Source organism: Microtus pennsylvanicus, chromosome 21, assembly GCF_037038515.1.
Source record: "Microtus pennsylvanicus isolate mMicPen1 chromosome 21, mMicPen1.hap1, whole genome shotgun sequence".
In the NCBI taxonomy this organism is placed as follows: domain Eukaryota; kingdom Metazoa; phylum Chordata; class Mammalia; order Rodentia; family Cricetidae; genus Microtus; species Microtus pennsylvanicus.
Window position 1 is genome coordinate 32,413,777 of NC_134599.1, and position 16,014 is coordinate 32,429,790.

Consider the following 16,014-nt stretch of genomic DNA (forward strand, 5'->3'; position numbering starts at 1 on the left):
ATTTCTCCATTCTTGGCAGCTTTGTTCCTCAGAAATCTCAGACACCGTTTCTTCTCAGCACAGTGGGAGACTCACTGGTTCTCCACAAGCCAAAAGAGAAGGAAGCTCCCTGTGACAGAGGTCACCAGACCAGGAAGCTCCCTGTGACAGAGGTCAGACAATTTCTAAAAATCCAAGACTATAGGCCTCATATATTTGATAGGGTAAAAAATGGCAGTTCATTAAGTACTAAAATACACTTTATTCAGAGAAATTCCATTTAAATTATATTGGTTTTTGGTACATGAACATACATTATATATAAAATACCACACTTTCCCAAAGTTTACAATCATGCTCCTTTTTAGAATCCACAACTTAGTTTACTCTGTAGCTCTATTTCAAAGTAGATATGATATATTGAGGAAGCATTTATAAGTCACCTAGAATACAATTATTGCTCTATAAATATTAATATTCAAAATGGGAACAAAACTAATGGTAAAGATATTTGAGCAGGCAATCTTTTTAAACCTTTAATACCCATTTATTATTCCAGCGAATGTGACTGCACCTCAGGTTTCCAAGGATGGCCATAAAGTTCCAATCGCTCCCCAAAGCTGTATGTATTTCACCCAGGTGTGTCAGTGAACAAGGAAACGTCAGATCAATTCCTTTGGGCTGGCCTAACTGCAGAACTCGGTCAGCTTTGGGGTCACTGGCCATGGGTGGGTAAGAGAGGCTCCCGGCAGGCCAGACAACGGCTCAACTACACATGCAGGTCCTGTGCTGTATAGCAGGAACAGGAGCAACCTCGGCGGTGTCTTCTAGGCTGGGAATCCAGGCTGGTTTAGTGTCTGGTCCTGCATCTCACTCCACAAAGCCAAGTGGAAATGAGCACAGCTTGTCCCAGGCACAAGCACACGCGTGCACACACACCCCACAGTTTCTCCCCATCCACCTTCCTTCCTGTGCCCCCACAGGTAGACACTGGAGGGTGAGTTCCATAGAGAGGGGACAGCACGAACAGCAAACAGCACCCAAGTCCTGTCCTGTGGCCCGACAGCCTCTTAAACAGTGGCAGTGTAGACACCCAGGTCAAATCAACGAGGAATACAAACTGAGGCGACTTTCAAAGAAACATTTCCAGCATCACCTCCTCCCCTATACTGGGGTGCCTATTACCCGAGAGGGGAAGTGTCGCGCCTATCTGAAGTCTGCTTTAAAGCTACAACGCACACGTAGATTCTAGCAAGTGTACGGACAGGGAATACTGACTGCTTGTAAACTTCATTACAAACCAGTATTTTACTTATTCCTATAAATCGCATGTCCAGTTTGTAAGTTTACAGTTATGAGTCTGGTGTAAGGTGCAACTTGGACTAACAAAATCCCGAAACCAAAGGAAGTCAAAACCAAGATTTCATGTTAGGAGCTTCGAGAAAGCCCCATGGCAGAAGGGAGAGGCTGTGAGCTGCAGACACGGCCACAGCATGGCCCCTCCGCTCTCAGTCTCTCCCTGGAAAAGCACTGCTGGATATGAAGAGCCATCTTAGAGAAAGGAGCAAGAGGTCAGGGACCAAGTATATGCGCTCATTGGTGACACAGTGGACGAGTATTTACACATAGAAACACAAATTCAGTTTCACTTCTTTATTTTTCCTCAAGTACATTTTAGAAATAACATTTAGACACAGGCATTCTCTCTCTCTCTCTCTCTCTCTCTCTCTCTCTCTCTCTCTCTCTCTCTCTCACACACACACACACACACACACACACACACACGTTGCTTCTTTCATGAAGGGTTTTCCCTTGCTTCCTTTAACTGCTTCACATAGAATTCAAAGCTTTCCTGTAAGGAGAAACAGAAATTACAGTTACGAGCAAACAGCGCAGACTCAGACCACAATCAGTGTAGACTGGTGGCCAAGGCAGCTTGAACCAAGGTTAATCACTTGCTCTGTAGGGCTTCATGTTTTGTGAAATGCCAAATTCAAAAGCTTCAAGTTCTGAGCTAAACCAAGGCTAAAGTTCTAGCTCAAGCAGAAACAAGAGAGCTACTACCTAAGAGAGTCTGGTAAATCACACCTGGCTGGAGGTCGGGAACACACCTTCCATTTACCCCAAGGCTATTCCACTCCAGCCCACAGCTACTGCTTAGGCCCCAGCCCTCCCAAGGCTCTTCTTCAGAGGCCTAATTTCAGTAATTAAGTATTCAACCTGTTTTCTCTTCACACCCTTGGTGTTCTTAGGCACACATAATCTGTGAAGCTATTTTCCCTCTTAATTAAGAGTACTCACAGGGGGCTCTGTGAAGGGGACTGGCTCGCCAACATCTTTGAGCAAAGTAGCATAGCGCTTCAGAAACAAGTCATCCAGCTCCACGTTCTTTGCTGTCAAGTGCTCGTACAAGGCTTTGGCGGAGGTCACATCTTTGTCTAAGGCTGAAGGAGTTGCAGGAGAGAGATGAAGGCAGGTGGAGAGAGCCATCCTTCCTCCCATCGGCACCCTTTGTTGCTAAGGCTCTCTAGGATCCAAGACAAAGGTAGGGACGGCTCCAGCAGGAGGCCAACCAGAATCTACAGACTGCTCACTCCTCCACACCCTTCCTGCAAAGCCACTAGCTGAGGGGAAGGAAGGGCAGGCCCGGAAAGCCTGAGGAGCAACAGGAATAGTGCCAGATGGATCTAGCGGAGTGATCTCAAATCCTCAACTACCAAGTAAGAGGCTGTGAGGAGAGTGAGGGAGGAAGTGACCATCGTAGGAGCTGGAAGCTGCTGAAGCTCAGTTTCTCAGTGTCAATCTTTGCCCCGCCCCCAACCCTCTCTCTTTGCCTGCTCCTGTCTAGGGCTTCTGGCCTGGCCTGCTCAGCTGTCCTGCCACAGCACAACAGGGACCTGTCTTAGCTTCTGATACTATTTATGTTACTGGCTTCAGGAAGTCTAGGATTCCAGCCGTTTTGAAACACTGCAAGATTTCATATGGAAACAAAGAATCTATTTCCTAGCTCTGACTGCTAAGCCAACTGCTCTACCATAGATTCTTCATTTACTGCAGTGAGCAAGCCTGTGGACCGTACATGGACAGGCAACCATGACTTGGAAATGACAGTATTTTTATCTTCCTAGTGAGAAAATCTGAGACTGCCCCTTTCATGTGAGTGTCTGACAGAGGACAAGAAGGAAAAGGATGGAGTTCCAAATGGGACAGGTTGACCCTTGGTCACAGCAGAGGTAGGTGGGGCTGGCACTGACAAAAGGCCAGCATTTCCGGCTTGCAGGCCAGGGCCAGGGCTGGTCCCTACCACACGTCCAAGAGAACTTCCAGGTCTGTCTGAAAGCCTTGGAACCTGACTATACCTATCCGGACCACTCTGAAGGTGCTCAGAATTATTTTTTAACGTTCAAACTCTAGGAATAAATAACTTCATACTTTTCTTATAGTCTAAAAACATGGGCTTGAGAGATGGCTCCAAGGTTAAGGGCACTGGCTACTCTTCCAGAGGTCCCAAGTTCAATTCCCAGCAGCCACATGGTGGCACACAGCCATCTGTAATGGGATCTGGTGCCTTCTTCTAATGAGTATGAAGACAGAGCATTCATATACATAAAAACCCAAACCTTCTAGAGCTAAATGAATGAGTAACTATCTGAAACTTAGGATTAGTCTTTGGAGCTGAACTCATAGTTTACTCTATTTAGAATATTTAGATCACTGACTAATATAGTACGGTTAAATTTATTACCATAGCTTTTCATGCTGGAAGAATATGCTTCTTTCTTTTCACGTAATTCAGGAATCAACTCTAACAAAGTCTTCAGAACCGGTGCCTGGGAAGGTAAACAAAGGTGACAAACTCAGCAGAGCTTCAGAGTGCACTAATCTAACTAACAGCATCAAGACAATCACAGCACAGTCAACCGCTCAGCGGGCCTGTGGATCTCGGCATTTGATGTTAATCCAACAAATCACAGCCAGATAAAAAATCATAATTTTTTTCAATAATTAATGGCATTTCATTTATATTTGAACGCTTTTAAAATAGACTTAAATAATAAAAGCATTAAACACTGCTTCTTTTATCAACTGTCAACTTATCAAAAAGTTGTAAGATCACAAGGGTAGAAAAGATAAAGGCTGTATTTGTGGTTTTGCTTTTTTCTGTGTAGCCCTGGAACTAGCTCTGTAGACCAGGCTGGTCTCAAACTCAGAGAGATCCGCCTGCCTCTGCCTCCCAGAGCTGGGATTAATGGCGTGCGCCACCACTGCCACCTGGCAACAGTTGTAGTTTAACATCATGGTTTTTTTGTTTCTTTTCTTTTTTAAAGTCAAGATAAAATGTGAAGATTCAAAACTTCGCGTTGTCCCGTTCGGCTCGTGAAAAACCCATCTGTAGGACTTCCCTGGACTGTCACTGTGTGTGGGGGGGTGACTGCAGAGGCAGATCGTCTCGCTGCAGAGACAGAACCTCCTCCACCGTGTGACTGGGAAATCGGCCATAGATTTCATGTACTTAAACCATCCTCACTTTCCCAGAGGGAAATCCAGCTTAACTAACTGCGGACTGCCAACAGCTCTGTGGCCAGCACTTAAAATCCTACCTCCTCTCTTATACCAATGTAGTCAGACCAGATCTAGACCCACGTCTCTCCTGAACTCCTTCCTGTCCCATCTCCTGAGGCAGGATGAGGTTTGAGTCAGCACTGGGCACACACTAAGCAGCTTCTACCATTGAACTAACTATACTGCAGCACAGTAAAAAAAAAAGGGGGGGGACCAGAAACAAACAAAAAACCATAAGACGTAGTTCTTAAACAAACACACACAGACACAGACACACACAAATGCAATCAGGACTGCGCGTGCGCACACCTCCCAATTTTAAAAAGAAGCCAAATTTATTTATTTGATGTGCCTTTCGTTTCTGGCATTTTCAGATAAGGCGCTGACCATGAACAGCAGTGTCTCCAGACCCGCTGGGGACAAAGCAGAGTACAGTACCTTTTTTGGTTTCCGAGCACTCCTGAGACAGAACAGCAACAAAATTGAGCTTTGCTCGGCAATGGCACCGCATCTCTAGGAAATAAAACATCATTCAGTCAATGAAGGTTTTAAATAAGCAGATCAAAGTGGATATTCCCAATTAAGGGAGTTCCCAACACCACAGCGCTGTGTCGTCAGCACAGGACAGCCCAGCAGCCGGCCGGCCAGGTTTCCGGCACGGAGGGACCAGGTGGGAGCCGTCAGAGTGTGGCTCTTTGCATCCAAGGATGAAGTTTGTGTAAAAAGGAAAGGGAAAAATTAAAACAATGCTTCAACAACCATAGAACAAGGCTTAGAACTGCAAAGAAAGAGGAAAAAAGAAACACGATTCCTCTCCAATTATTCTGCCAAGCATTCACAAGTGAGCTAGGGATCATAAGGTTAATTCTACATTTAATAAGGTGTCAGGGAGATAACTGCTCATTTCTTTATAAAAATTAAAATGTACAAAGCACGTTCTCTTTAAAGTATAATTACCTACACTTATGCACACAAAAGGACCGATTTCAATCTCTCCATTTTATAAAAGGCTTTCATTGCAATAGACAGCCAGTGCTTGAGAAAGAGACAAAAGTTAAACTAAAAAAAAAGTTTATGTGACAGACCAGATAAATCAAGTGTCTATCCAATCTCAGATGCTTTAGTCAAATCAAATATGGCAAGACAATATTTTAGTTTATACTCATTGCAGATGTCATCCTCTAAGTTTCTAAAAGCACATTGTTCATTCAGAGCCTTAAACACTGTCAGTGCTAAGATGAATAGTATAAAAAGAACTTTTGCCGACTCGCGGAACATTTACATTATAAACTCATGTTTTCGACATCTGGGAATCAAGTGTTCCTCATGAAAGCGGGAAAGAACAACACTTTACTGTTTGGCAAGCAGGTAAAGGATGGGGCTGCTGTGGGATCAGCATTCAGCCATCAAGAGCTCCCAGGCGTGCCTCACAGCTAGAGGCAGCTCTGAGAGCAGCCAGGCTGCTGGTGATTCTGCTCCTGTGGAAGGCACAGAGGTGATGGCTCAGAACAAGCTGGGAAAGGAAGCAAGCGCCTCTTCTGGAGAATAATCGAGAAGACACCATCACACATGTGCTAGGGAACGGCGTTTACAGCCCTCGCTGGGCAGCTGAATGCACAGGAAGACAAATCCTAAGAGAACATTCAGTGGTGATTTTGATACTCCTTTCATAAATTTCCTGCAAAGAGGAGAAGTCAAGGAACACACCAAGAAAGCAGAAGCACGGAGGCAGAAATCTTTAATAAATAAATAAGTAAATAAATAAAGAGAAAGAAAGAAAGAAAGCAGAAGCAGGGTGCATTTTTATGTACTGGTAGATGTTTGGACACGCCTTTGAAAAGTGGCTCGGGCTGTGCTGTCACGCTAGATGAACTTGGATCCAACATGGAGCTCAAGGCAAGGGGTACAGCGTCATCGTCCATATCTCCTACTTAAGATATCTCACAGCTGGTAGGAATGTGAGTGAATATAACACTATTTACTACCAGAAACTGGTTCCAGGCCTCAATTTGACACAGGGAGTCTACACAAACACAGTCGCAGGCGGGATCACCGAGACTGTTTGACTGCCACCTGCTGGGAAGGGGCTCCCCAGCGGTGCCTGTTTGTGTACACTGCCAGCAGCAGCTTGATCACCCACCGCTCTGGCGCACTTGCCGCAGCTTTATATTTAGAGCTGTTAAAACGGCATGAATGCAGTTGTCTCCTTTTCCTCAAGATTGCTAATTTAACCGAGCGTGCGGGCCACAGAGACCTGCATTTGTCATTTAATGTGTCTGTGACACGTAAGTGAATAGAAAGCAAATCCAACTCTTAATAAACCTCGAATAAGGCACTGAGAATGTTTGAGTATTCAAGTGAGAAGCTGTATATTGAAAGCAAACATTTTCTACTTCTTGTTTGCAAACTGTGTTGCCATGGTGATGCACAGTATTTAGAGTGTTAAAGAAATTAGGAAATCAAAGGAATTGTTGCTTTGCATTACCTGTCTTCACTGAAGCATTTGTCTCCTTTCCCCACCCTATGCCGATTTTAATGACAAGGATACTTCAGTTCTACCTGTGCCCACAGTCTTGCCATGCAATCTTGCTTTACACTGAATTCCAGCATTCTAGCGGAAGTGCCCTTCCTCACACTCCTGACTAGTCATTCTGTTTACTTCTCAGAAGCCACAGGCTCCGATGAGTCATTACCTCTAGGAGAGCTCTGGCCTCATCCACCTTGCCGGAATCCACAAGCTGCAGGAAGAGATCTGTGACGGGCTTGTAAAGTGCAAACTGATTGGCCAACCTCTCAGACATGATGCTTACTGCAAGGGAAAGAGGCAAGGAGAAGCTTTCATTGAAACAGGGCCGTGACTCACTCCCAAAGCAAAGGAATGGCTTCTATGTGCTTAACCAACAGCAACTCACACTTCTCCAGTGCTGGCTCCATCTGCTCTTCTAGTACTTTTCTGAATAAATACGACAAGCCGAAGTACTGGGGCTCTATGGTTGGTTTCTCTGAAGTAAGCATGTGTTCAATATTTTCTATGGCAACATCTATGTTATTACTGTAAAAGAAAAAATTATAATGAAATATTTGCATCTACAAAAATTGCAGCCAGTTTTAGTTAGAAGCCAATCTATGTGGGTACTCATGCAAATACTCCAGAAAAAAGAACTATTTACAAGCAACCAGGTTCCTAACAGTGATCTTTTTAAAGCATATCATCTAACATAATAAAAGCAACCAGAGTGGCTCACACTATGGGGCACTTGTTTCAAAACAGTGTTTGAGAAACAAGACCAAATTAGATTTGTCTCGAATATTTAATTTGATTTTGCAGTTCACTGGATATCAGATGCTATTATTTTGGCTTTATAAACCACAATGATCACTAGCGTGTGCGGCAAAGACAATGCATAACATTTGGAGAATAAAAAAATAAAAAGATCATACAGTCAAAAAGCTATCTTCATGGTTAAGTCGGAGATGCCTTTGCGTCTGGGACCATACTTTAGGGGAAATCCGTACTAGAACCCTCAGAAAAGCACACCTTTACTATGGGAGAAAGAGAAAAACTCTGCATCTTCCTGGACAAAGTAGGAAAAAATATGCTAATAACTGTCATTTTGATAAGATGACCGATGGCTGGTGGTGTGGGTTATAATGCGATGCCAGAAATCAATTTCATGTTGAAATTATTACATCAAAATAAGGACTCTGAGTATCTGTTAGATCTTTCTTATGAGTTTCGGTAAAAAAAATTATTTTAAAGCGAGTAAAAACATGTTTTCCATTTCATAAAAAATGTAACTATAAAATAAAATGTTCATCTAGCTCTCACACAGATCTAGTTTTAAAACATCACATTTTCTTATTAAAAAGGTTTGAAACTCTATTTTAGGAAATATTTTATTTTACCTATAAATGGCTGTTTGCCTGCATATCTGTATGGGCAGAGAAGGTATCAGATCCACATGGCTGTGAGGCACCGAGTGGATGCTGGGAACTGAATTCAGGTCCTCTGGAAGAGCTACAAGCATTTTTAACCATGGAAAGTACTTTTAAAGGTTAAAACCAAAACATTTTTGCGAAAAGAAATAAGTATAAACAAAAAAAAAAACCTTGCCAAACAGCATTTTAATATATCCATATATCCTATTAACGACTCCCCTCTCACCCCCCAAAAAGCCTGGCAGGGGTGGCATATACCTTTAACCCCAGCACTTGGGAGGCAGAGACACCCGGATCTCTGAGTTCAAAGCCAACCTACACAGGAAAACCTTGTCTCAAAAAACCAGACAGAGGGCTGGAGAGATGGCTCAGTGGTTAAGATCATTGCCTGCTCTTCCAGAGGTCCTGAGTTCAATTCCCGGCAACCACATGGTGGCTCACAACCATCTATAATGAGGTCTGGTGCCCTCTTCTGGCCTGCAGACATACACAGACAGAATATTGTATACATAATAAATATTTTTTAAAAAAAACCAGACAGAGAGGGGGAGGGGGAGATAGATTTCCTCAAAAATGTCAAGTATCAATTCTAGAATTATTCTTAGGATTTTTCTCTGAGGTTTCACTACATAGCCCAGATTGTCATCAAACTCATGGATCTTCCTGCCTCAGCCTCCTGAGTTCTGGGACCTTGGGCCTGAATGATGTTCAATCTCCTAATGATGTAATGTATATAAAGCACTAGTGAGATCAGAGAAAGTCAAGTCTGTCTGTCCTTCTGCAATGATGCTACTCAAGTCTTGTGGACATCATAGACTGGGGGTGAGAAAGATGGAACGCTTCAACTACAACTCGGGCTCTAATGTTTGCTAACCAGAGTCTCTGTTATAAAGCTACCCACCCCAGCCCTGGCAATGTAGTGTTTGTTTGTTTCTCTGTGTAGCCCTGGCTGTCCTAGAACTCTGTAGAACAGGCTCTTCTTTAATTCAGAGATCCACCCGCCTCTCTCTCCCAAGTGCTAGGATTAAAAATATGTGTGACCACCGCTTGGCAGAAATGTGTATTTTTAATAAGTTTGTAAGTCCTGTTTCACTATGCTAGTAGTGTGTTGAGATGCTAAAGAACTGCTGATTAGAAAGTGAAATCACTTTCATTTTTGTAAATGAATTATTTTTGATAACAAGAGGCATACACACTTGCGCATAACATACATTTTATATATGGGAGTTAGCAACTGTGGAGTAGATTTTATGAATGGTAAATGTTTAGTAAGATTTAATTAAAGATAAAATACATTTTAACATATAAATAGTTTTAATAGTAAATTATCAACATAATTAGGATTGCAAATTTCCAAATGGTATAAAGAACAACAAAAACATTTGAAGGTTGCTATCTGAGATAATCCTTAGTCAAGAAAGCTTGAGAATACTCACTTCTTCATCTGAGCCAAAGCAATGTTATTGATGAAAACCATACTTGAGAGGCCGATTGCATCCAGTCCATTTACCATACTCTGAATGGCCTCTATGCTCTCCGGGTCACCCTTCATGGCGAAGGCCTGGATGAGGCGGGTGACGGCGAGTTTAGAAGGGATCTGCTCCAGATCCAAGGCTGCTTTTAGAGTCGTGAGAGCCACTAAAACGGAGAGCAGAGAACTAAGCTTTTCTTAAATGACCCATACCGATTTTAACCCGTTTTAAAACAAGAGAGAGCATCAAATGGCTAAATACAAAAATGAACAATTTATCCTATATTACAAAAATATTAATACTTCATGAAAAATCTTTATTAAAACAATGCATCTAACGTTAAAGCATGAGAGAGGAACAAAAGTTCATGTCAAAGAGAAGGAAATGCTGTTGACAGTGTGAGTCCCATCCAGGGTACTATTTTATGACTAATCAAGGAAGGTGACAAGCTCTGAAAAGTATAAATAAGGAAGAACTTCTTAAACTAAAGAAAGCACCCCCTAAAAGAAAAAACAAAGAACAAAAAATAAGTAACTTCTACTCTCATTAGTAATTTCCTAGATTTTACTAATTCAAAGAGCACATAATTAACAAAAACTTTTAACATCTCCTATTCTTTCTAGAAAATGGTCCCAACTGGATGGAATCACACAACCCTCCTGAGCTGGAGCCGCCACTCATCCAGGTTAGAAGACTGACTTCACACAATCAGGCTCCGTGCAGATATTTGCCGCATTCAGTTCTTAAGACTACAGTCAAGGGGCTGCTTTGCGAAACGCTCACAATTACAAGCACTTGCTTATGCATAAATATGGAGTGCGTGGTGAAATCCTGGTATTAAATAAGGAGGTAGATGGGAGGGGCCGCACCAGTACTTTGCATAACAATCACCTTTACCACCACCAAAAAAACTTCCAGGCTTTGTAGCAATTAAAGCACTGTAACCTAGACAAAGCTAAGGCTCTCCAGGCAGCTTCCAGAATGAGAGCAGCTTATCTTTACATGGGAAGGAAAAGGGTAGTAATTAAACAGTCTATTAAAAACAATACAGTAAGAGACACGATCAATTTAGTCTTCTTTACTGAATAAACTATTATAATTTCAAATTTACACATGATCCAGACCATTGACTGTCAAGTACAGAAAAGAAAAAATAGTTTAAAAAGCGGTTAAGAGGTTACAAATATGTAACATACCAGAAAAAAAGGCTGTATAATATTTAAAAAATAAGATTCACAGAAAATCAGCTTAGTCGCATCTTGCTAAGGGTGGTCACACGCAGACAATTATGCTCTAGTGTACTCGGTATCTAAGCACACTGCTAGGGAAGAGCTAAGTGCTAACGAGTAAAGGTAACAGAAAGGAGACGTATTTTTTTTTTATACTATAATGCAGGTGTGGGATTAAAAGCCATCCTCCAAGAACCCTCCCTAACCAACCTTACAGTTAAAGTCATGTGTTAGATGCCAACCTAAGCCCCCACTTCATTCCAGGTGTTGGACCTATGGGTACAGGAAAGTGTGTGTGTGTGTTGGGGGGAGGGGGATTCTGTCTGTCCAAGGGGAATATAAGAGCTTATGATCTAAACCATGCCACAGAATTTGCCATCTGTGCCAGAAATGACCTAAGGAACACCAAGGTGGATAACCCCCACTCTTTTCCAAGTCTCTCTGACCGTCACTCAGCCAACCTTCTCTCATTTGTTCTAGCAATACATAGCCGTTATTAATAGTTTACAAAAATATTACTTTGTAAATTACTAGTAAGATTTATTTGGCTACTTTATTGCCATAGATAAGTTTGCTTAAAATAATGTTTGATTAAAATAAAGAGAGGGGAAAAGACCCAAAAGGCTACAGAGCAAGTGTGGACGGGAACAGGGTCCAAACCGTTCCCGCCTTGTTCGTGCAGCACTGTGCCTTCACCAGATGCCAGTCTGGTGGGGCTCGGGCAGCGAGGGCTGGGTGGAAGTGGAAGGAGGGGCCAGTGGGCTCATGGAACCTCCATGTGTGCGAATACCTGAGAACAGATAAGACACCACACCAAATATGTCCTTGTGGTTTTCACGGGGCACCTAGTAAGCTAGGAATCGGGGAAAAAAGCCTTGGGGCATATTCCCTGCAAACTGAACTCATGAAGTTTTTAAGTCTTGTTCTTTATGTCTACAGAAACATTAGCTATTTAAAATTTTTACAAGGAGCAGATTTTAGCCCCCTCTTTGTTTCTCTGAGGCAGCCTAACTCTGCAGTCCAGTATCTTGGCAGTCCAGGCTGGCTTCAAGCCTGAACACTCTTCCTGCCTCAGCCCCTCAAGTGCTAGGATTACAGTGTGCACGGGCGTGACCACTTAACATGTTCAATTTCATAAAATCTACACGAAAAATAAACCTCACAAAATCATTTCTATTGAAAATAAAAACCTTTAAAATTTTAAAAGCAAGCCTTATTGCAGGTCCCAATTACAACTCCAGGCTGCCTAAGACTGTCGGCGTGCGCAGAGCACCGCAGAACTCCACTCCGGGAAGGGAGAACAGTCGTGTAGGTATTCAGCCACCGTCATCTGGGAAGGTACTGTAAGCAACAGTGGGGCTGGGCAATTACCCGGCTTCCTCTCAAGAGATGGAAAATTATTTTATGAACTGCAAACAGGAAGCATCATTCCAGCAGCCTGGGGAAGAAACAAGTACCATAGGGAAGAGCTAGGGAGCTTAACCTCTAACCTCCATGTCTCCTGTGTGAGGTTCCTTGTGACAGTGTTACTATGCTGACTAAAATTCAAATGTGAACCTTAACTGAAAAGCTCCTTTTCCTAACTTCAAGAGTCAGCGCTGTCCCCTTCAGAGCTAATCTCCCTTCTCCACAGAAGCTCCCAATCCCAATCCTCCTCAAAGTAACCTCCACACTTTCCTAGTATACCCTCCTTTCCATACTCATTTAAGAACTCTCGCCTCCAAACAAACACTGCATTGTAGTGCTGTTGGTATTATAAACTATTAAAAAAAGTATTGGATTAGGTTTTTAAAAAAATCAATATTACAATCATTTGGTGCACAATCCCACACACTTAACACTCAATTTAACTCATTTGCTATCTCATATACAACCAACACAACACGCAAGAAATAACTGCTGGGAATTGTCTCAGACCTCCAAAGTATGTTAATTTCCAAAGCAAAATGACTTGTGCTGTGAATTTTAACGCACTTGAAAGCCTGTACTTTCTCTCGTTCTGGAACACAAATTTTGCATGTCTGAAGAGCTGTGATTCATCTTAAGAAAACCCATCTTGTGTTAAATGGAATGGAAACTGGACTAAGTGGTCAAATGACAAGTACATTCATATTCAAGCTGTATTATAAATGCATGTACAGTAATTTACGTCTCTCAGCTTCCACAAAAGGCTCTTGATAAGCAGGTAATTTGCTAAATGGACTCCTTTATCCAAGTATTCGAAGGGCGTTACAAGAAAAATCTGCAGAGGCATTAATGTGACGTAAAGGTCAAGCATTGTGACATACCTTTCAAATAATCCCGCCTAACTTGCGTTATGATGAGGAGGCTGTTGGCAGCATCGTTCAGTGTGAAGCCCTTGATGTGGGTCTCAGCGCTAAAAGAAGCAGACATTTAGAAAGGAATTACTGACATGCTTCTGATACGATAATAAATGGTTGAGCACCAAGGTGAAATTATAAAAACTACTGTTCGTATGTTAAAAATATTGCTGCAAAATATCGACCTGGAGACAGCTTTTGTGTTATCCTGTCAATGGTTATAGAAGGATAATTTTTTTTTGCATTCTGACAGATGACAAAGTTGGAAATGAGCAACAAAAGAAACAAAGTACAAGATTTTTTTTAAACAATCGGTTCAGACTCTTGAGTGCTGACATATTAGGTGACTAAAATAACCGCGTGCCCTGCATTGTGCGCGGGATCCAAGCTCGATACTTTTTCCTCTCTCTCTAATTATAAAATGTAAAGCTATTCTTCCAGCAACAAAAATGAACATTTTATTTTCAGTACTGAGTACTTTAAATATAAACTAAAGCATATTACTAACCAATGCTATATCATTTGGTTGATTAATTTTCAAATTTCTGTCATCTAGATACAGTTTTAAAAGCTTTTAAACAGAGCATAGAACCAAAACCATTGTTACAGTAAAATTTAAAATTCCACATAACCAGACTAAACAACAAACGTCCTAACTTTTAAAATTTAAGAGTAAAAACAGCTTTACTTAGCACCAAATCCCAAGGATTAACTAAAACTAAACAGAAATAAACAAACTAACAGAACCCTAAAAATCTAACTGCAAGTAGCTTGTTTGCTGCGCTATTTGGATGTCTCTCGTGATGAAATTTTAGCTTCCTTAATGCCTCAGAGTTGAGCTCACGATTAGGAAACAGTCACAGGTCACGAGGAGCAAGAGCAATCACTGCTGTTTGCCTGGTTGGCTCAGCAGTGACCTTGTCAATTCTCCATGGTTTGCTAATACAAACCTAAAAAACCCTGAGCACAGTATAAGAGAAGCGGGACCACTGTTCCTATCAACAAGAAAATCAGCAAAGACACTGTGTGTGCCCATCCTTACCACCTGCTCAAAGGACTTGGCTTTCCCAACCGGCAGCAGGATTAAATAAAACCCTACCTCTCACACCAGTGCTAGGATATCCTATTCACTTAAGAATATTATTTACAGCCAGGCAGTGGCACACGCCTTTGTTCCTGGCAGGAGGAATAAAGATCCTTCTGTCTCTTGATTCCAAAGACAGGAGGATCTAAGTTCCAGGCCAGCCTGATCTACAGACTGAGTTCCAGGACAGTCAGAGCTCTACAGAGAAACCTTGTATTGAAACAAAAACAAAACAACAACCAAAACAAACAAACAACAACCAAACAAAAACAAAACAACCAAACAAAAAACCAGCCTGGCATGAACTCAAGACTTTAATCCTAGCATTCAGGAGGCAGAGGCAGGTAGATCTCTATGAGGTCACGATTAGCCTGGTCTATAAAGAGGGCATCAGATCAGCAAGGAAGGGCATTGCAGTGAGTGCGAGTAATTGTTAAAAACCAAACCAAACCACCAACAAAACCCCAAAATAATAAGAGAAAAACATCTAGAGATAATAAATCTTGTCTCTTAACTGACAACAATAAGCAATGAGCCTTTTGAAAACACGTAACATCATTTAATACTCTTCAATACCAACGAAAGTAGAGATTAATATCAGAAGGAACAAAGTTCCCCTTATCTGTTGTATAGTAGCAGAAAAGGACCAACCACAGGAAAATGTATTCTAATCTGGCAGAGAGAGAAAAAGCACAAAGTTACTCACAGAAACCTTTGCAGTGGGATCATTCAGACAACATAAAGAAATTTAATTCTGGATCCTAATCTTTAGTTTAGTTGCCTTCTCTTATCTATGCTTTTCAATGGTGTTAGCTGCGTTGCCGGAAATATGTAATTAATTATATTTCATTTTACACATTTAAGCAGTCACATTAAGGCTGGTGGCTACTGGAGTGGGCTCCATACAAATTCAGACCTTTTTTTTGAACTGTCAAAATAAAGAAAAAAGGGTATGCATCGTACAGCTCATCACAGCTGCAAATACTAATCTTTCTCAGCTAAAGACAGTATTTCATGGAAAATTCCCTATTTTCAGAGCAATGAACAGACGAATGCTTCTAATGTCACTGAGAGTGACAAAAACTGGCCAAGCCAGTGAGAGCAGTGAGAGATTCAGTAGCATTTCTAGGCAGACAGACACAGGACGCCAGTCAAGGCAAGAGGAAACCAGCACAGTTCTTACAGGTAACGCAGGGCGGCTGATAAATGAGTCTCGGCCTCCCAAGTAAACCATTTCTTAGGTTCTACTTAGGTTCTAAGTATTTGTTCCCAGAGACTCAGAATCGCTTAAGATAGCACTCTGGACGGAGAGTAAGAATAGCCAGTATGGTGGTTACCATAATAAAATCAAGTGACCTGCACACGACAACCGTATGCGCATGTGTGACGGCAGTCAAAGGACAGCTTGCTGGAGTCAGCTGTCAGCC

The 16,014-nt window shown here is 42.0% G+C and overlaps 1 protein-coding gene across 1 annotated transcript in view; it reads right to left on the reverse strand.

Annotated features, from left to right (window-relative positions):
* Positions 1-221: 221 nt before the first annotated feature.
* The window catches only part of Lrpprc (leucine rich pentatricopeptide repeat containing), an 83,122-nt gene continuing 67,329 nt past the window's right edge, over positions 222-16,014 (reverse strand). Inside the window, exons 31-38 of the mRNA XM_075955752.1 lie at positions 13,471-13,559; positions 9,918-10,119; positions 7,455-7,594; positions 7,236-7,351; positions 4,981-5,055; positions 3,725-3,809; positions 2,281-2,423; positions 222-1,831 (exon numbers count right to left, since the gene is read on the reverse strand). Coding sequence (XP_075811867.1) covers positions 1,775-1,831; positions 2,281-2,423; positions 3,725-3,809; positions 4,981-5,055; positions 7,236-7,351; positions 7,455-7,594; positions 9,918-10,119; positions 13,471-13,559 — 907 coding nt within the window. The 3' untranslated portion in view covers positions 222-1,774. The remainder of the gene's footprint in view (positions 1,832-2,280; positions 2,424-3,724; positions 3,810-4,980; positions 5,056-7,235; positions 7,352-7,454; positions 7,595-9,917; positions 10,120-13,470; positions 13,560-16,014) is intronic.